The sequence below is a fragment of the Stegostoma tigrinum genome, chromosome 34 (assembly GCF_030684315.1).
Source record: "Stegostoma tigrinum isolate sSteTig4 chromosome 34, sSteTig4.hap1, whole genome shotgun sequence".
Lineage (NCBI taxonomy): Eukaryota > Metazoa > Chordata > Chondrichthyes > Orectolobiformes > Stegostomatidae > Stegostoma > Stegostoma tigrinum.
The window spans coordinates 19,234,349-19,256,859 of NC_081387.1; the positions used below are offsets into that span (position 1 = coordinate 19,234,349).

The 22,511-nt window shown below is 51.1% G+C and overlaps 1 protein-coding gene across 1 annotated transcript in view; it reads right to left on the reverse strand.

Annotated features, from left to right (window-relative positions):
- Positions 1-22,511, reverse strand: part of LOC125446313 (neurogenic locus notch homolog protein 1-like) — a 128,339-nt gene that overhangs the window by 88,188 nt on the left and 17,640 nt on the right. The window contains exons 2-4 of the mRNA XM_059639448.1: positions 18,234-18,315; positions 9,505-9,767; positions 5,695-6,036 (exon numbers count right to left, since the gene is read on the reverse strand). Of these exons, the coding sequence (XP_059495431.1) occupies positions 5,695-6,036; positions 9,505-9,767; positions 18,234-18,315 (687 nt within the window). The remainder of the gene's footprint in view (positions 1-5,694; positions 6,037-9,504; positions 9,768-18,233; positions 18,316-22,511) is intronic.

The following is a 22,511-nucleotide window of genomic DNA, read 5'->3' on the forward strand; positions in this document are numbered from 1 at the left end:
TCCACCCCTCCCCCAAATCGTCGTTGCCTGCCCGCTGTTTTCCTGACAGCTGGGCAGGAGCGACACTGAGCTCCCATTCTGTTTGCCACCTTCGTGCGTTTGATACTACCCCCCGCCCGACTGGTGGCCAGCTTACCATCGAGCCCAATGGCAAGTGAATGAGAGGCCAGGAGGGCATTGAACCTGTGAGAAGATCATACCACATTCTGCTGGCGCCAAATTACCAACTAAGAGCACCATTTTCCCAGCCCTACTCATGACCAACTATGCCCCCATAGCCAATTGACAGCCTGCACCCAAGGCTCACATTCATCCAACTCAGAGCACCCAATCAAAAGGCTCCAGGTGCTGGGGGTGTGAAATAAAAACAGAGTTGTTGGAGAAACTCAGCAGTTCTGCAGATGGAGAGGGATGGAAAGCAACATGGTTTATGCTTCATCAGAGCTGTTTTTTAATGGAAGATCATGACCGCATACATTCATTTGTTTTTCCCCTCTGCCCTCAGACCCCGCTGAGAATTCCCCAACTCTTTCTATTTCTGTGACTGATTGGACAGTCTGCCACTCCTCTCTATGTCCTACATCACTCCATCCATCATCAGAACAACCTTCCTCGGAGAAAGAGACCAAAACTGCACACACCACTCCAGGAGCAATCTCACCGAGGCCCTGTGCAATTGCAACAAGACATCCCTGCTCGATTCCTCTCACTAGGAAAGCCAACGTACCATTTGCCTTCTTCACTGCCTGCTGCACCTACAATGTTCACTTTCAGTGATTGGTGCACAAGGCCGCCCTAGTCTCATTGCACCTTTCCCAAACTTTCCAACCTGTTTGATCTTTATGTCTTTTAATCAGTTCTGAAATGCTGGCCCTGTCCCACTCTCAGCAGACGTTGCCTACCCTGTTCGGTCATTCCATCAATTTCTCTGTACATTTTGGATGTTTTGCGCCCATGGTCCTTATGTGAAATTGTGTAGCTGAGAATTCACAGGAGTGCAGTGATTGGAGGACAATGCAGCAGCGCAGTCTGCTTTTTCAGGCATTTAATGTATTGCAAACAAAATAACTCATGCACATCAGTTTCCAAGCGCGATTGAAACGGTCAGTGATTTATCGAACCTTTGCACGGCCACCCCCTGACTAAAACTACTTGCAGCAACGGAGAACAATCAAGTCATTTATAAAACCACAGTGATTCAATTGCAAAGGAACGGAGAGTGAAAATAGTTAGCAATGTAGAAATCAGATATGTCGTCCTGCAAATTGTCCTAATAAAGTGTCTGAAGAGCTTCATTGCAGTTCGTCACTCTTGGCCTGAGGGGCGGTAAGTGGGAGCAAGGCGATAGCTCCTTCATGTGTGAAAGCTGCCTGCGATGGCAAGAAACACTGATGGAATTCCGAGTCACAGCCCTGATACTTCAGCAGGTTTTGATGCGGATGATACAGAGAGAATTCGATCCATTTCCTCATCTTCTACAACACATCCCACTGGGACACCCACACACATCCCACTGGGTCACCCATACACATCACACAGGGTCACCCACACACATCACACTGGGACACCCACACACATCCCACTGGGTCACCCATACACATCACACTGGGTCACCCACACACATCACACAGGGTCACCCACACACATCACACTGGGACACCCACACACATCACACTGGGTCACCCACACACATCCCACTGGGTCACCCACACACATCACACAGGGACACCCACACACATCACACAGGGTCACCCACACACATCACACTGGGACACCCACACACATCCCACTGGGTCTCCCATACACATCACACTGGGTCACCCACACACATCCCACTGGGTCACCCACACACATCACACAGGGTCACCCACACACATCCCACTGTGTCACCCACTCATCCCACTGGGTCACCCACACACCTCCCACTGAGCTCACCTGCACACATCCCACTGAGCTCACTCACACATCCCACTGAGCTCACCCACACATCCCTCTGAGCTCACCCACACATCCCACTGAGCTCACCCACACATCTCACTGGGTCACACAGACATCCCACTGGGTCACCCACACACATCCCACTGAGTTCACCCACACATCCCACTGAGCTCACCCACACATCCCGCTTGGTCACACACACATCCCACTGGGTCACCCACACACATCCCACTGGGTCACCCACACACATCCCACTAAGTTCACCCACACACATCCCACTGAGCTCACCCACACATCCCACTGAGCTCACCCACACATCTCACTGGGTCACACAAACATCCCACTGGGTCACCCACACACATCCCACTGGGTCACCCACACACACCCCACTGGGTCACCCACACACATCCCACTAAGTTCACCCACACACATCCCACTGAGCTCACCCACACATCCCACTGAGCTCACCCACACACATCCCACTGAGCTCACCCACACATCCCACTGAGCTCACCCACACATCTCCCTGAGCTCACCCACACATCCCACTTGGTCACACACACATCCCACTGGGTAACCCACACACATCCCACTAGGTCACCCACACACACACCACTGGGTCACCCACACACATCCCACTAAGTTCACCCACACACATCCCACTGAGCTCACCCACACATCCCACTGAGCTCACCCACACACATCCCACTGAGTTCACCCACACATCCCACTGCGCTCACCCACAAACATCCCACTGGGTCACCGACGCATCCCACTGGGACACCCACACACATTCCACTGAGCTCACCGACACACCCCACTGGGTCACCCACACACATCCCACTGGGTCAATGACTCATCCCACTGGGTCACCTGCACATCCCACTGAGCTCACCTACACACATCCCACTGGGTCACCCACACATCCCACTGGGTCACCAACACACATCCCACTGAGCTCACCCACACACATCCCACTGAGCTCACCCACACATCCAACTGAGCTCACTCACACACATCCCACTGAGCTCACCCACACACATTCCACTGGGTCACTGACACATCCCACTGAGCTCACCCACACACATCCCACTGAGCTCACCCACACACATCCCACTGAGCTCACCCACACATATCCCACTGAGCTCACCCACACACATCCCACTGAGCTCACCCACACACATCCTACTGAGCTCACTCACACACATCCCACTGAGCTCACCCACACACATTCCACTGGGTCACCGACACATCCCACTGAGCTCACCCACACACCCCACTTAGCTCACCCACACATATCCCACTGAGCTCACCCACACACCTCCCACTGAGCTCACTCACACACCCCACTGAGCTCACCCACACATATCCCACTGAGCTCCCCCACACACCTCCCACTGAGCTCACCCACACACATCCCACTGAGCTCACCCACACATCCCCCTGAGCTCACACACACATCCCACTGAGCTCACCCACACATCCCACTGAGCTCACCCACACATCTCACTGGGTCACACACACATCCCACTGGGTCACCCACACACCTCCCACTGAGCTCACCCACACACATCCCACTGAGCTCACCCACACATCCCCCTGAGCTCACACACACATCCCACTGAGCTCACCCACACATCCCACTGAGCTCACCCATACATCCCAATGGGTCACACACACATCCCACTGGGTCACCGACACACATCCCACTGAGCTCACCCACACTCATCCCACTGGGTCACCGACACATCCCAATGAGCTCGCCCACTCATCCCACTGAGCTCACCCACGCATCCCACTGAGCTCACCCACACATATCCCACTGACCTCACCCACACATCCCCCTGAGCTCACCCACACACATCCCACTCAGCTCACCCTCATATCCCACTGAGCTCACCCACACATCTCACTGGGTCACACACACATCCCACTGGTCACCCACACACATCCCACTGGATCACCCACACACATCCCACTGAGCTCACCCACACGTCCCACTTGGTCACATACACATCCCAATGGGTCACACACACATTCCACTGTGTCACCCACACACATCCCACTGAGCTCACCCACACACACCCCACTGAGCTCACCCACACATCCCACTGGATCACCCACACATCCCACTGAGCTCACCCACACATCCCACTGGATCACCCACACATCCCACTGAGCTCACCCACACACACCCCACTGAGCTCACCCACACATCCCACTGGATCACCCACACATCCCACTGAGCTCACCCACACATCCCACTGGATCACCCACACATCCCACTGAGCTCACCCACACATCCCACTGGATCACCCACACATCCCACTGGATCACCCACACATCCCACTGGGCCACCCACGCACCCCACTGAGCTCACCCATACAGCCCACTGGGTCACCCACACACATCCCACTGGGTCACCCACACATCCCGCTGGATCACCCACACACATCCCGTACGCTCTGATGATCTGTTCTCTATCCCACTGGAGCCACTCTGGATTCTCCTAAATACCCTTTTGGACTCTGTCTGGAGTCAGTTTCATATTACATTTGTTGATTGTCATTGTCCGTTGTCTGGGCTATTCTGCATTCCCTGTAAATATCCCAGCTGGATCTCCCTGCATTCCCTGTAAATATCCCAGCTGTAGCTCTCTGTGCTCCCTGTAAATATCCCAACTTTATCTCTCTGTGCTCCTGGTAAATATCCCAGCTGTATCTCTCTGTGCTCCTGGTAAATATCCCCGCTGTAGCACTTTGCTTTCCCTGTAAATATCCCAGCTGTATTTCTCTGCTTTCCCTGTAAATATCCCAGCTATATCTCTCTGTGCTCCTGGTAAATATCCCAGCTGTATCTCTCTGTGCTCCTGGTAAATATCCCCGCTGTAGCACTTTGCTTTCCCTGTAAATATCCCAGCTGTATTTCTCTGCTTTCCCTGTAAATATCCCAGCTATATCTCTCTGTGCTCCTGGTAAATATCCCAGCTGTATCTCTTTGTGCTCCTTGTAAATATCCCAGCTGATGCTCTCTGCTCCCTGTAAATATCCCAGCCTTAGCTCTCTGCTTTCCCTGTAAATATCCCAGCTGTATTTCTCTGTTTTCCCTGTAAATATCCCAGCTATATCTCTCTGTGCTCCCGGTAAATATCCCAGCTGTATCTCTCTGTGCTCCTGGTAAATATCCCAGCTATATCTCTCTGTGCTCCCGGTAAATATCCCAGCTGTATCTCTCTGTGCTCCCTGTAAATATCCCAACTTTATCTCTCTGTGCTCCTGGTAAATATCCCAGCTGTATCTCTCTGTGCTCCTGGTAAATATCCCAGCTATATCTCTCTGTGCTCCTGGTAAATATCCCAGCTGTATCTCTCTGTGCTCCCTGTAAATATCCCAGCTGGATCTCACTGCATTCCCTGTAAATATCACACATTTCTCATAACGTGTCCCTGCTGCAAATGACTTCACTGCACATCTCATGATGGGGAGAAATCGCTCCTAAATACGAATCTCCGAATACCGAAGGGGATCTGAAGTGCCTGCGACACCTCTCGGGGTATGACGGCCATTGACAGGCTGAGCCACAGTGTAGGGAGGGTTTTTGAAGAGATGAGAAATTGCAGAGTGCGGCGTTAACCCCACCCAGCCCCTATGCCAGTGGAGCGTTAGACCCAGAACAGTCCCTTGTCCCTGATCTCTGAGTGCTGGTTAGAGAGAGAGAGAGAGAGAGAGAGAGAGAGGAGGGGGAGGGTGGTAGTACCTGGGAGGCAGGCGCAGTGGTGCATCAGGCCGGGCCTTGGGAGGCAGGTGCCCCCATTCTGGCAGAACGAAGGGAAGCAGGAGGCGGAGGGGAGCTGGCAGCTGGAGCCGGTGAATCCGGGCGGGCACACACATTTGTACGAGCCAGGCACGTTGAGGCAGCCGGCTCCGTTCCGGCAGGGCCCATCCCCTCCGGAGAAGCACTCATCAACGTCGACCTCGCAGACCTGGCCCTCGAACCCCAGGGGGCATCGGCAGGTGAAATGCCCCTCGGTGCTGGTGCACCTCCCACCGTTAGTGCACGGGTTGGCGCTGCACATGTCCGCCAGCTGGCAGTGGTGCCCTGAAAGGAAGGTGGAGCAGAACAAAGATGTCCGTGACATTCGGCCCTTCTTGAACGTACGTGCCCGGGTGGCTGGAAGCACAATCAGACATCCCTTTCGCCATGGGTCCAGACCTGCTCCTCTGACGCTGCCTGGCCGGCTGTGTTCATCAACCGCCACACTTCGCCTTCAGCCGCATTGCCATCACCAAACGCCCCCACCCCAAACCCCGCCTCTCACCCCAGCATGTTACTGGCAGGGAGCTGTGTGTCCCACGGTAACACATAGCATGTTACTGACAGGGAGCTGTGTGTCCCACGGTAACACATAGCATGTTACTGACAGGGAGCTGTGTGTCTCACGGTAACACCTAGCATGTTACTGGCAGGGAGCTGTGTGTCTCACGGTAACACATAGCATGTTACTGACAGGGAGCTGTGTGTCTCACGGTAACACATAGCATGTTACTGACAGGGAGCTGTGTGTCTCACGGTAACACATAGCATGTTACTGACAGGGAGCTGTGTGTCTCACGGTAACACATAGCATGTTACTGACAGGGAGCTGTGTGTCTCACGGTAACACATAGCATGTTACTGACAGGGAGCTGTGTGTCCCACGGTAACACATAGCATGTTACTGACAGGGAGATGTGTGTCCCACGGTAACACATAGCATGTTACTGACAGGGAGCTGTGTGTCTCACGGTAACACATAGCATGTTACTGACAGGGAGCTGTGTGTCTCACGGTAACACATAGCATGTTACTGACAGGGAGCTGTGTGTCTCACGGTAACACATAGCATGTTACTGACAGGGAGCTGTGTGTCTCACGGTAACACATAGCATGTTACTGACAGGGAGCTGTGTGTCTCACGGTAACACATAGCATGTTACTGACAGGGAGCTGTGTGTCCCACGGTAACACATAGCATGTTACTGACAGGGAGCTGTGTGTCCCACGGTAACACATAGCATGTTACTGACAGGGAGCTGTGTGTCTCACGGTAACACATAGCATGTTACTGACAGGGAGCTGTGTGTCTCACGGTAACACATAGCATGTTACTGACAGGGAGCTGTGTGTCTCACGGTAACACATAGCATGTTACTGACAGGGAGCTGTGTGTCTCACGGTAACACATAGCATGTTACTGACAGGGAGCTGTGTGTCCCACGGTAACACATAGCATGTTACTGACAGGGAGCTGTGTGTCTCACGGTAACACATAGCATGTTACTGACAGGGAGCTGTGTGTCTCACGGTAACACATAGCATGTTACTGACAGGGAGCTGTGTGTCTCACGGTAACACATAGCATGTTACTGACAGGGAGCTGTGTGTCCCACGGTAACACATAGCATGTTACTGACAGGGAGCTGTGTGTCTCACGGTAACACATAGCATGTTACTGACAGGGAGCTGTGTGTCTCACGGTAACACATAGCATGTTACTGGCAGGGAGATGTGTGTCTCACGGTAACACATAGCATGTTACTGACAGGGAGCTGTGTGTCTCACGGTAACACATAGCATGTTACTGACAGGGAGCTGTGTGTCTCACGGTAACACATAGCATGTTACTGACAGGGAGCTGTGTGTCCCACGGTAACACATAGCATGTTACTGACAGGGAGCTGTGTGTCCCACGGTAACACATAGCATGTTACTGACAGGGAGCTGTGTGTCTCACGGTAACACATAGCATGTTACTGACAGGGAGCTGTGTGTCTCACGGTAACACATAGCATGTTACTGACAGGGAGCTGTGTGTCCCACGGTAACACCTAGCATGTTACTGACAGGGAGCTGTGTGTCTCACGGTAACACATAGCATGTTACTGACAGGGAGCTGTGTGTCCCACGGTAACACCTAGCATGTTACTGACAGGGAGCTGTGTGTCTCACGGTAACACATAGCATGTTACTGACAGGGAGCTGTGTGTCTCACGGTAACACATAGCATGTTACTGACAGGGAGCTGTGTGTCCCACGGTAACACCTAGCATGTTACTGACAGGGAGCTGTGTGTCTCACGGTAACACATAGCATGTTACTGACAGGGAGCTGTGTGTCCCACGGTAACACCTAGCATGTTACTGACAGGGAGCTGTGTGTCCCACGGTAACACATAGCATGTTACTGACAGGGAGCTGTGTGTCTCACGGTAACACATAGCATGTTACTGACAGGGAGCTGTGTGTCTCACGGTAACACATAGCATGTTACTGACAGGGAGCTGTGTGTCCCACGGTAACACATAGCATGTTACTGACAGGGAGCTGTGTGTCTCACGGTAACACATAGCATGTTACTGACAGGGAGCTGTGTGTCCCACGGTAACACATAGCATGTTACTGACAGGGAGCTGTGTGTCCCACGGTAACACATAGCATGTTACTGACAGGGAGCTGTGTGTCTCACGGTAACACATAGCATGTTACTGACAGGGAGCTGTGTGTCTCACGGTAACACACAGAATGACACTGACAGGGAGCTGTGTGTCCCACGGTAACACATAGCATGTTACTGACAGGGAGCTGTGTGTCTCACGGTAACACACAGAATGACACTGACAGGGAGCTGTGTGTCCCACGGTAACACACAGAATGACACTGACAGGGAGCTGTGTGTCCCACAGTAACACACACAGTGACACTGACAGGGAGTTGTGTGTCCCACGGCAATGCACACAGTGACACTGACAGGGAGCTGTGTGTCCCACGGTAACGCACACCGTGACACTGACAGGGAGCTGTGTGTGTCCCACGGTAACGCACACAGTGTTACTGACAGGGAGCTGTGTGTCCCACGGTAACGCACACAGTGACACTGACAGGGAGCAGTGTGTGTCCCACGGTAACGCACACAGTGACACTGACAGGGAGCAGTGTGTGTCCCACGGTAACGCACACAGTGACACTGACAGGGAGCTGCCCACTCTCCTCGTGGACCATCATTTTTTTTACTCCGCAGCTTTATTTGCGTGTCCTTTTGCAGGAATTAGTCTGCATTTATTGCCCATCCCTAATCACTCTGAGGCAATTCCAAACCAACCATATTGCTGGCGCATTTTGAGTCACATGCAGGGTAGGCCAGGCCAGGTAAGGACGGCAGTTTCCTTCCCTAAGGGACATTAGTGAACCAGATGGGTTTTTCCCGACAATCAACAATGGATTAGATTGTTAATCCCAGATATTTTTTGAATTTAACTTCCACCATCTGCCCTGGCGGGATTCGAACCCGGGTCCCCGGAACATTATCTGGGTTTCTGGATTAACAGACCAGTGATACCACTTGGCCATTGCCTCCCCACGATCGGCTTTGAGAGGCAGCGCGGGTGTGTTTGACCCAGTCCCGTGCTGCCTATCCCTCCTCTCCCCCCCCACCCGACTACCACACCACCGCCCCCTCCCCGCCTCCCTTCACCCACCACGACCCAGGCGCCAGGAGCCGACTGGCAGCGTTAGAGAGTGGGAGGCTTACCGGTCCAGCCGCGCTGACACTTGCACCGGTAGCCAGAGGCAGGGTCCAGCTCACACGCCCCGCGGTTCAGGCACGGGTTTTCCTGGCAGGCGCTCTCCTCTGGCTCGCCGCACAGCCGGCCCGCGTACCCCGGCGGGCAGGAGCAGAAGGCTTCGGCAGAGCCATTCCCCACACGGCTCACACACGTGGCGCCGTGCAGGCACGGACTGCCCCAGCAAGGGTCCGAGTACTGGCACAGCTCGCCAACGTAGGGCGGCACACAGCTGCAAAGGAGCAAAGGTGGCAGTCAAGGGGGTGGGTGGGGTGAAGATGCATTCTCTGCGGGGGTGCAAAACATCGCTCAGAAAATAGCCTCAGCCCCAAGTCGGGGGAACAGTCCTGCCTCGATATCCAAACATCATTGTTTTTTAATTTGAGATAATGGGAGCTGCAGATGCTGGAGAATCCATGATAGAAGGGTGTGGAGCTGGAGGAACACAGCAGGCCAAGCAGCATCTTAGGAGGACAAAAGCTGACATTTCGGTCCTGCTCCTGAGTTGCTGCTTGGCCTACTGTGTTCATCCAGCTCCACACCTTGTTTTTTTTTAATTTGATTTGATTTATTATTGTCATGTGTACCGAGTACAGTGAAGAGTTTTGTTTTGCATGCAGTACAGGCAGCTCAGACTGGACAAAGTGCCTAAGGGTAATAGAACAGAGCGAGGAATGCAATGTTACAGCTGCAGAGAAGGTGCCCAAAGGGCCGTCAGTGTCGCAATTTAAAATTGGACAGGTCCATTATGAAATCTAGCAACGGCGGGGAAGAAGCTGTTCTTGAATCTGTTGGTCCGCGTGTTTAAGCTCTTGAATCTTCTGCCCAACGGAAGAGGGTGGGAGAGATTGTAACTTGGGTGGGAGGGGTCTTTGATGATGTTGACTGTCTTTCTGAGCCAGCGAGAAGTACGGATGGAATCAATGGGTGGAAGGTTGGCTTGTGTGATGCACTGGGCTGTGTACACTACGCTGTGCAGTTGTGGCCAGTTTAGAGAAACCTGGACATAAAGAGGAGAGAAGGCAAAGTGGAGTATGAAACAAGATCAAAACATCCGGATTGAGCATTGGTAGAAGGGATTGAGAATCAGAGGACACATTTTTAAGGTGAAAAAGGAGCAGTGACAAGTCCTTTTACATGCATTGGAATGCAATGCCTAAGATTATGGCAAAGGCAGGGCTAATTTCAGCTTTAAAAGGGGATTGGATTATTATCTGAAATGGGACAATTTCCTGGTCTCCCTGCTTTGGAAGGATGTTGTGAAAATTAAAAAGATTCAGAAAAGATTTACGAGGATGTTGCCGGGTCTGGAGAGTTCGAACTACAGGCAGAGGCTGAATAAGCTGGAGATATTTTCCCCGGAGGCTGAGGGGGTGATCTTAAAGAGGTTTATAAAATCATAAGGGGCATGGATAGGGTGAATAGACAAGGTCTTTACCCTGGGGTAGGGGAGTCCAAAACTAGAGGGCATAACATAGAACATAGAACAATACAGCACAGTACAGGCCCTTCGGCCCACAATGTTGTGCTGAACCTTTACCCTAATCCTAAGGTCTATCTAACCTCCACTCCTGCCTTATACTGTCATCCATTTGCCTGTCTAATAGCCACTTAAATACCCCTAATGAGGCCAACTCCACTATCCTCTCCGGCAATGCATTCCATGCCCCAACCACTCTCTGAGTAAAGAATCTAACTCTGTCGTCTCCCTGATATCTACCTCCACTCACTTTATAACTATGCCCCCTCGTAATAGCTATCTCCACCCTAGGAAAAAGCCTCTGGCTGTTCACTCTATCTATACCTCTGATCATTTTGTACACCTCTATCAAGTCACCTTTCATCCTTCATTGTTCTTAAGAGAAAAGCCCTAGATCTCTCAACCTTTCCTTGTAAGACCTTGCCTCCATTCCAGGCAACATCTTGGTAAATCTCCTCTGCACCTTTTCCAACGCTTCCACATCTTTCCTGTAATGAGGTGACCAGAACTGGGCACAATACTCCAGATGTGGCCGAACCAGGCTTTTGTATAGCTGGAGCATAACTTAACGGCTCTTGAACTCGATCCCTCTATTATTGAAAGCTAAAACACCAAATGCCTTCTTAACAACTCTATCCACCTGGGTGGCAGCTTTCAGGGAACTGTGGCCACGAACCCCAAGGTCCCTCTGCTCCTCCACACTGCCAAGAATCTTTCCATTAACCCTGTATTCTGCTTTCAAATTTGTCCTTCCGAAATGAATCACCTAATACTTTTCAGGATTAAACTCCATCTGCCACTTCTCAGCCCAGCTCTGCATCTTATCAATGTCCCTTTGTAACCTAGAACAGCCCTCCATACTGTCTACAACTCGACCCACTTTCATATCGTCCGCGAACTTGCTAATCCACCCTTGCACTCCTTCATCCAAATCATTTACAAAAATCACAAATAGGAGAGGACCCAGGACAGATCCTTGTGGCACACCACTCGTAACTGAGCACCATGTTGAATATTTTCCATCCACTACCATCCTTTGTCTTCTAAGGGTCAGCCAATTCTGAATCCAATCTGCCACATTTCCCCTTATCCCATGCTTCCTTACTTTCTGCATGAGCCTACCATGGGGAACCTTATCAAATGCCTTACTTAAATCCTTGTATACACATCCACTGCTCTATCTACATCCACGTGTTTGGTCACCTCTTCAAAGAATTCAATAAGGTTTATGAGGCATGATCTACCCCTCACAAATCCATGCTGACTATCACATATCAAACTGTGCCTTTCCAAGTTAACGTAAATCCTATCTCTCAGACCCCTTTCCAATAATTTGCCCACCACTGAAGTAAGACTGACTGGTCTGTAATTTCTGGGGTTATCCTTATTCCCTTTTTTGAACAAGGGAATGATGTTTGCCTCTCTCCAATCTTCTGGTACTATACCTGTGGACAGTGAGGATGAAAAGATCACTGCCAAAGGCCCTGTGATCTCATCCCTCGCTTCCCATGAAATTCTTGGATAAATCCCATCAGACCCAGGGGACTTATCTATCTTCAACTTCCTCAGAATTCCTAGCACATCTTCCTTACTAACACCAACCTCCTCTAGCCTACAAGCCTGTTTCACAACGTCCTCCTATACAACTAGATCCCTCTCAGTTGTGAATACCAAAGAAGATTATTCATTAATGGGCCTCTCCTGTCTCTTTAGGCTCCATGCACAAATGGCCTTTACAATCCTTGATCGGCCCTACCCTTTCTCTGGTCATTCTCTTGTTCTGCACATATGTGTAAAAAGCCTTGGAGTTTTCCTTGATCCTATCTGCCAAGGTTTTCTCATGCCCCCTTGCAGCTCTCCTAACCCCTTCCTTCAGCTCCTTCCTGGGTAACTTGTATCCCTCTAGAACCTTTTCCAATCCTTGTTTCCTAAACCTTACATAAGCCTCCCTATTCCCTTTAACCAGTCGTTCAACCTCTCTCTAGAGCCAAGGGTCCCTCACTCGACCACATCTTCCCTGCCTGCTAGGGACAAGCACATCGAGCACATGCAGTATGCATTCCTTAAACAATGTCCACATTTCTCTAGTGATCTTCCCTGACAGCATCTGTTCCTAGTTTATATTAGCCAGTTCTTGCCTAAATGAATTGTAATTACCCTTAACCCAGTTGTAAACTTTAAGTTTGAGGTGAAGGGAAAAAATTTAAAAGGGGCCTAAGGGGCAACTTTTTCACACGGGGGTGGTGTGTGAGTGGAATGTGCTGCCAGAGGAAGTGGTGGAGGCTGATACAATTACAGCATGTAAAAGGCATCTGGATGGGTATAAGAATAGATAGGGTTTAGAGGGATATCAGCGAAATACTGGCAAATGGGTGTAGATTAATTTGGGATACCTAATCAGCATGGATATGGGTCTGTTTCCATGCTGTATAGCTCTATGACTCAATGACAGGAGATAAAGCAGGGATGCCTACCATGTTAATCATTTGGAGTTTGGCCTCGGTGGTCAGATGGAAAGTATTTATGATCTTACTGAGAATAACGGTGCCAGTTTGATGGAACTGTTGGACGCAGTGATATGTATGTCAACAACTGAGGTAAGGGGCTGTTTGAAATGAGCACTGCTAACACAAAGTGGGAACTAACCCTCCAAAGCTGGGCTTCCTCTCATCCTCTCCTTATCCGGGCTGATCTAATGCTACAGCACACTCACAACACCACTCCCCACTCTCCCAGTCCCTCCCAACGTGTCCTTCCCTGCGGGAGCAAGGCCAAACTCTGAATTGATAGCCTCACAAACGTTTTCCCTCCAGTATTTATCATCTTGTTGGCATCAAACAGCACATTTGTAGGTCACCAGGCGGTCACTCCTATAGATTTAAGGACCATTTATTCCCCCAATGCTTTCTCGGAGGCGATGTCAACCGATCAGCATCCTCCCCTCCCGCGGGTATAAATCAATGTGTTTCTGTGAAGTGGGACATTCTTGCATTTGTTCTGACGATAGCGAAAGGAATGTGCTTTCATTTCCAACACTGTTCAACTCAGGTGGTGAAGAGATTATTTTCTTCGCCCCAGAACGCTGGCACTTCCACACATGAGATCACAGACTCTAGCCGTTACACCGGGATCTCTATCCCAGCATGTCATTGCGATGTCTATCCCAGCTGTTTCTCCGGAACTTCTATTTCCAGCTGTTTCCCCTGATCTCTATTTCGAGATGTTTCTCTGAGAACTGTATTCCAACTGTTTCCTTGCAATCTCTATTTCCAGCTATTTGCCTGAAATTCCAGTCTCCCTCTGTTCTCCCTGAGATCCTGGTCACGCTGTGCTCCCCTGAGACCCCAGTCTCCCTCTGTTTCCCCTGAGATCCCAGTCTCCCTCTGTCTCCACTGAGATCGCAGTCTCCCTCTGTTCCCCCCAAAATCCCAGTCTCCTTCTGTTCCCTGCAAGATCCCAGTCTCCGTCTGTTCCCCCCCCGAGATCCCAGTCTCCGTCTGTTCCCCCCCGAGATCACAGTCTCCCTCTGTTGCCCCTGTAATCCTAGTCTCCCTCTGTTCCCCCAGAGATCCCAGTCTCCCTCTGTTCCCCCCGAGATCCCAGTCTCCTTCTGTTCCCCCAAGACCCCAGTCTCCATCTGTTCGCCCCCGAGATCCCAGTCTCCCTCTGTTCCCCCCCGAGATCCCAGTCTCCCTCTGTTCCCCCTGTGATCCTAGTCTCCCTCTGTTCCCCCAGAGATCCCAGTCTCCCTCTGTTCCCCCAGAGATCCCAGTCTCCCTCTGTTCCCCCCGAGATCCCAATCTCCCTCTGTCTCCCCGAGATCCCAGTCTCCCTCTGACTCCCCCGAGATCCCAGTCTCCCTCTGTTACCCCAAGATCCCAGTCTCCCTCTGTTCCCCCTGAGATCCTAGTCTCTCTCTGTTCCCCCAGAGATCCTAGTCTCCCACTGTTCCCCCAGAGATCCCAGTCTCCCTCTGTTTCCCCTGAGATCCCAGTCTCCCAGTGACTCCCCCGAGATTCCAGTCTCCCTCTGTTCCCTCTGAGATCAAAGTCTCCCTCTGTTCCCCCAGAGATCCTGGTCACGCTGTGCTCCCCTGAGACCCCAGTCTCCCTCTGTCTCCCCTGAGACCCCAGTCCCCCTCTGTCACCCCTGCGATCCCAGTCTCCCTCTGTCTCCCCTGAGATCCCAGCCTCCCCTGAGATCCCAGTCTCCCTCTGTCTCCCCTGAGATCCCAGTCTCCGTCTGTCTCCCCTGAGATCCCAGTCTCCCTCTGTTCCCCCCAAAATCCCAGTCTCCTTCTGTTCCCCCCAAGATCCCAGTCTCCCTCTGTTCCCCCAGAGATCCCAGTCTCCCTCTGTTCCCCCCGAGATCCCAGTCTCCCTCTGACTCACCCGAGATCCCGGTCTCCCTCTGACTCCCCCGAGATCCCAGTCGCCCACTGTTCCCCCAGAGATCCCAGTCTCCGTCTGTTCCCCCCCGAGATCCCAGTCTCCCTCTGTCTCCCCTGAGATCCCAGTCTTCCTCTGTTCCCCCAGAGATCCCAGCCTCCCTCTGTTACCCCGAGATCCCAGTCTCCCTCTGTTTCCCCCGAGATCCTAGTCTCCCTCTGTCTCCCCTGAGATCCCGGTCTCCCTCTGTCTCCCCTGAGATCCCAGTCTCCCTCTGACTCCCTGAGATCCCAGTCTCCCTCTGTTCCCCCTGAGATCCCAGTCTCCCTCTGTTCCCCCCAAAATCCCAGTCTCATTCTGTTCCCCCCAAAATCCCAGTCTCCTTCTGTTCCCCCAAGATCCCAGTCTCCCTCTGTTCCCCCCGAGATCCCAGTCTCCCTCTGTTTCCACCATGATCCCAGTCTCCCTCTGTTCCCCCCAAAATCCCAGTCTCCCTTGTCTCCCCTGAGATCCCAGTCTCCCTCTGTTTCCCCTGAGATCCCAGTCTCCCTCTGTTTCCACCGTGATCCCAGTCTCCCTCTGTCTCCCCTGAGATCCCAGTCTCCCTCTGTCTCCCCTGAGATCCCAGTCTCCCTCTGATCCCCCCAAGATCCCAGTCTCCCTCTGTCTCCCCTGAGATCCCAGTCTCCCTCTGATCCCCCCAAGATCCCAGTCTCCCTCAGTCTCCCCTGAGATCCCAGTCTCCCTCTGTCTCCCCTGAGATCCCAGTCTCCCTCTGACTCCCCTGAGATCCCAGTCTCCCTCTGTTCCCCCCGAGATCCCAGTCTCCCTCTGACTCCCCTCGAGATCCCAGGCTCCCTCTGTTCCCCCCGAGATCCCAGTCTCCCTCTGTCTCCTCTGAGATCCCAGTCTCCCTCTGTCTCCCCTGATATCCCAGTCTCCCACTGTCTCCCCTGAGATCCCAGTCTCCCACTGTCTCCCCTGAGATCCCGGTCTCACTCTGACTCCCCAAGATCCCAGTCTCCCTCTGTTCCCCCTGAGATCCCAGTCTCCCTCTGTCTCCCCCGAGATCCCAGTCTCCCTCTGTTCCCCCCGAGATCCCAATCTCCCTCTGTCTCCCCCGAGATCCCGGTCTCCCTCTGTCTCCCCTGAGATCCCAGTCTCCCTCTGTTTCCCTTGAGATCCCAGCCTCCCTCTGTTCCCCACAAGATCCCAGTCTCCCTCTGTTACCCCGAGATCCCAGTCTCCCTCTGTTCCCCCCCCCCCGAGATCCCAGTCTCCCTCTGTTCCCCCTGAGATCCTAGTCTCCCTCTGACCTCCCTGAGATCCCAGTCTCCCTCTGTCTCCTCTGAGATCCCAGTCTCCCTCTGTTCCCCCCACGATCCCAGTCTCCCTCTGTTTCCACCATGATCCCAGCCTCCCTCTATTCCCCCCAGAGATCCCAGTCTCCCTCTGTTCCCCCCGAGATCCCAGTCTCCCTCTGTTCCCCCAGAGATCCCAGTCTCCCTCTGTTCCCCCTGAGATCCCAGTCTCCCTCTGACTCCCCTGAGATCCCAGTCTCCCTCTGTTACCCCGAGATCCCAGTCTCCCTCTGTTCCCCCAGAGATCCCAGTCTCCCTCTGTTCCCCCCGAGATCCCAGTCTCCCTCTGACTCCCCCGAGATCCCAGTCTCTCTCTGTTCCCCCAGAGATCCCAGTCTCCCTCTGTCTCCCCCCAAGATCCCAGTCTCCCTCTGTCTCCCCTGAGATCCCAGTCTCCCTCTGACTCACCTGAGATCCCAGTCTCCCTCTGTTCCCCCAGAGATCCCAGTCTCCCTCTGTTCCCCCCGAGATCCCAGTCTCCCTCTGTTCCCCCAGAGATCCTGGTCACGCTGTGCTCCCCTGAGACCCCAGTCGCCCTCTGTCTCCCCTGAGATCCCAGTCTCCCTCTGTTCGCCCCAAAATCCCAGTCTCCATCTGTTCCCCCCAAGATCCCAGTCTCCCTCTGTCTCACCCCGAGATCCCAGACTCCCTCAGTCTCCCCCCGAGATCCCAGTCTCCCTCTGTCTCCCCTGAGATCCCTGGCTCCCCCTGTTCCCCCCAAGATCCCAGTCTCCCTCTGTTCCCCCCAAGATCGCAGCCTCACTCTGTATCCCTGAAATCCTGGTCTCTCTGTCTGTTTCTATCTTGCTGGAAGCTTCACGCTCATCTGCAGATCATCCAGCTTGAAATATAATGAAATCGGGAACAGGAAAACACAAGCATACTGTATTTCAGAGAGAAAAAGGACGGATTTGCAGCAGACAAACTGAAAGACTTGGTCTCCCTCTCCCTTGTTTCTCTCTAAACCTCTTGAAACTCATTGGCAAACGTGCCTGTTCCTGAAAATGTGTCATTAGTTAAATGTTTGCATTTCCAGGTCATTCATAATGAGCCAGTATGTTATGAATAGAGGGGAAGGATGAATCAGTTTCCTCCCTTTTAAACACCCTCGGTTGACTGCAACAAAAATATTTAATTAGTTATTTACACAGCCATGTTACACTTCAACTACAGTGTAGTTTATCAGGTCAAAATGAATCAATTAGAAGGTGTTTTAGAGTGAAAGAAGGAGGAATGTTATTATCTCAGAATCAGAAAAAAATTGCAGTGTGACTTGTGCACACGCACGAATACAGGTATAATTTTTAAAAGAGGGACACTGTCTATTGTAAAACGCTAGATCAATAAACATGTAGTTTTACAAAGCCCTTATGTTCCTTGAGGTTTTAAGTCTTAATGAGAGACCATGGCTGTTTAGTCAATGACTTGTATCCTCGGTAGTTTACAAAATCATGCACTCCCTTACTTACAGACAGGTCGCAGTACCGTTACTGAGCGATTGGCAGCTCCCCCCATTTACACAAGGATCTGCAGTGTTTAGACATTTAAAACCTAGAGATGGGGAAATGGGAGCACATCAGTGAATGACATTAAAGAAAAGTACTGTGTATTAATCAAATAACTCGCCACTCCCAAAGAGAGAAGTGGTCATAGAGTCATGAAGCTGTACAGCGCAGAAACAGACCCTTCGTTCCAACTGATCCATGCTGACCAAGTATTCTAAATTCATGCAGTCCCATTTTCTTGCATTTGGGCCTTGTCCCTCTAAACACTTCCTACTTGTATATCCATCCAGAAACCTTTTAAATGTAGTAATTGTACAAGCTTCCAATACTTCCTCTAACAGGTTGCTTCATACACGCATTACCCTCTTAGGTGAAAATGTTGTCCTTTAGGTCGCTTTTATTCTTTCCCCATTCACCTTAAACCTTTGGCCTCTAGTTTTGGACTCCCCTACGCTGGGAGAAAGGCCTTGCGTATTCAGTCCATCCATGCCCCTCATGATTTTGTAAACCTCTACAACGTCACCCCTCAGCCTCCAATGCTCCAGGGAGAAAATCCCAACCTTTTCAGCCTCTCCCTATACACAAATCCTCCAAACCCGGCAGCATCCTTATAAATCTTTCCTGAACGCTTTCAAATTTAACCTCATCCTACCTATAGCAGGGAGCCCAGAAATGAACACAGTATTCCAAAAGTCACCTAACCAATGTCCTGTACAGCCACAACATGACCTCCCGATTCCTGCGATAATAGGAACTGCAGATGCTGGAGAATCCGAGATAACAAGGTGGAAAGCTGGATGAACACAGCAGGCCAAGCAGAATCAGAGGAGCAGGAAGGCTGACGTTTCAGTTTCTGATGAAGGGTCTAGGCCCAAGATGCTGCTTGGCGTGCTGTGTTCATCCAGCTCCACACCGTGTTATCTCCCAATTCCCATATTCAATGCACAGACCAATAAAGGCAAGCGTACCAAACACCTTCTCCTCTCCCCTTGCTGTGGATTTAAACAGCTCACACCCACTGAATCAAATGGTCTCAGATTGGATTAAACACATGGGCAGCACGGTGGCTCAGTGCGTAACACTGCTGCCTCAGAGGGCCAGGGACCTGGGCTCAATTCCATCTTCAGGTAACTGTCTGTGTGGAGTTTGCACATTCTCCCCGTGTCTGCGTGGGTTTCCTCCGGGTGCTCTGGTTTCCTCCCACAGTCCAAAGATGGGCAGGCTAGGTGGATTGTCTGTGCTAAATTGCCTGTAGTGTTCAGGGATAGGTAGGTTATAGGGGAATGGGTCTGGGTGGGATGCTCTGAGGGTTGGTGTGGACTTGCTGGGCCAAAGGGCCTGTTTCCACACTGTAGGGATTCTATGATTCTATGTCACCCACACTGCATTGAATGCCCATCTCTGAGTTGAACACCCTGGCTGAAATGTACCAGAAATTGACAAAGTGCCAATGCTGGTAAGTTTCTTGGTGAGTCTCTCTGTCTACTAGGCCTTTTGGGTTTTTTTGCAATATCTTCCCAAAGTTGCTTCATCAATGTTTTGTTTCGGTGGCCCTTTTTTTGTGTCGAAGACCTCAAGCTTATTCCTGCGAAATTCCGGGACCTGCCCTTTGAATCTTCACATTAGCTTCCCGTGCCAGCCACGGGTGAATGTTCCTCATTGAGGCTTCATGAACTGACAAGGTGGAATTGCATTGAACATTTAGGATTATTTCTTGAAATATTTCCCGCTGTTTCCATTTGCTGCTGCAATGTTTAGTCTTCTGGTCCAATCAAAGTTAGCCAGCTCCTCCCTCATTCCTGCTAAATTAGTTTTGTTTAAGTTTCCTATTTGCCAGCAATAACTACCATGGAAAAAGCAACTTCATTGGTCATGACGCACTTTGGGACATCCTGAGGTTATGAAAAGCCGTTCAGAAGAGCAGCCCTGTTTGCTTCCCTCCTGCCTGCAGCGATAAGCTGCAGAGGTAGCAAACAGCATCATTAACAGTTCACCCACTGACCTTCCAGCTGGTATCCTCTGACCCCTGTGGCCTGTCATAAGCATAGTCATTATCCCTTCCTGAGCGCTTGCATCATCCCAATGTTGCAGGAAAATTAGTGCACAGCTGCTTCAAAGGAACTCTTGTCCAGGGCAGTCCTGGATAAATATTTCAGTTTGTACAACATTCGGAGTGGTATATAGGGCCCCTATTCAGTTTCCTCTCCACGATCTGGGTAACTAAGCCTCGTCCCTAATGATGCTTCATAAGGCCATAAGATAGTAGAATAGCATTAGCCTATCGAGGCTGCTCCACCATTCCATCATGGCTGATGTGTTTCTCAACCCCCAATCTCCTGCTTTCTCCCCCTTTCTAAGCAAGAAACTATCCATCTCTGGGTTAAATACTGAATGACTTGGCCTCCACAACCATCTGCAGTCATGACTTCTACAGATTCACCACCCTCTGACTGAAGAAACCCCTCCCCATCTCAGTTCTAAAGAGCTGTTTCTCTACTCTGAAGCCGCTCCCTCGAGTCCTCGTCTCTGCTACTAGTGGGAACACCTTCTCCTCCACGTCTGTTCAATCCAGGCTCCTCAGCATTCGTAGTCTCAGTATCGGAGCTGATGTGTCCCTGTTTTTTTCGTTATTCATGGGACAAGGGCATCACTGACCAGGCAGCATTTACTGCCCATCCCTAATTGCCCAGAAGGTAGTTTAAAGCCAACCACATTGCTGTGGGTCTGGAGTCACATGTAGGCCAGACCAGATAAGGATGGCAGTTTCCATCCCTAAAGGACATTAGTGAACCAGATGGGTTTTTTCAACAATCAACCAATGGGTTCATAGTCATTATTAAACTTTAATTCCAGGTATTAATTGAATTCAATTTCCACCATTTGCTGTGGCAGGATTCAAACCTGGGTCCCCCAGAATATTACCTGGGTCTCTAGATTAACAGTCCAGCGATAATATCACTAGACCATTGCCTATCCTTTTGTGTCGATATGAGCAAATTAGCCCCTTCAATCCCTCCGACCTCACTCTGCTACAGCTCACCCTGACAGCTCTCTCACACGCAACACACACAGCCCCACTTCAGAGATGCCGGAATGAGATGGTGCCAGCGGAGTGCTGCGGTGTCACAGGCTCAGTCTTCCAGGCAAAATGTGAAGCCAAGGGCTCTCTGCTTCAGCTAAGGGCTAGCAATTTCTCCCTGGGGTCCACTGGTCACACAGCAAACCAGACAACATCATCACTGTCCTGACGATGCATCATATCATTACCGGAAACACTAAACTGCTTTGTTCTCTCCCCAGGTGCTGCCAGACCTGCTGAGTTTCTCCTTGAGTCTTCAGAAGACATCTTGCCCATCTCGTTTTTAAATGCTGCCCATTGTGGGTCCTTGCTGAGCCCAAAATTAGCTGCTGCATTTGCGACCTGACACCAGTGGCTGTACTTCAGAATGAATGCGAAACAGAACTGCAATATTCCATCTGTGCATGACAGGACTCAGTTCAGAATATAAGGAATTATTCACAGCCATCTCTCACCCATGTAAATAACAGTGTCCCACAATGTTTGCCAGGACGTTAGGTGCCTTCAAGGCAGAGATCGACAAATTCTTGATCTCACAAGGAATCATGGGCTACGGGGAGTGTGCAGGGAAGTGGAGTTGAAATGCCCATCAGCCATGACTTAAATGGCGGAGTGGACTTGATGGGCCGAATGGCCTTATTTCCCCTCCTATGTCTTATGGTCTTAAATAGATATAGCTAATGTCCCTTAGAACAAAGAGAAGGTTTCCAAATGTTAAAACCACACCGCAGGAAAAATCTCCCTTGAAGTATTGAAGTGAAGATTTGAATCAAGATTTCCTTCACTTGGGTTCAATAAGGTTCCTGTACTATTAGTGAATTTGTGGTAGAGCAGGGTTCCACTGCATACGCACCTTTCATAGCCTCCGTAACGCCATATTTGTTACAGGCCTCAGTACAGAATATAAATAAAAGAGTCACATCTATGTAGCGCCTTTCACAACCGTTGTATATCCCACAGCCAATGAAGGACTGTTTGAAGTGTGTGTGTGTGTGTGTGTGTGTGTGTGTGTGTGTGTGTGTGTGTGTGTGTGTGTGTGTGTGTGTGTGTGTGTGTTGTGTGCATGCGTGATGTGTGCGTGTGTGTGTGTGTATGCGTGTGTGTGTGTGCGTGTGTGTGTGTGTCCGTCTGTGCACAATATAACTGTGTGCTTCAGTTTGCGG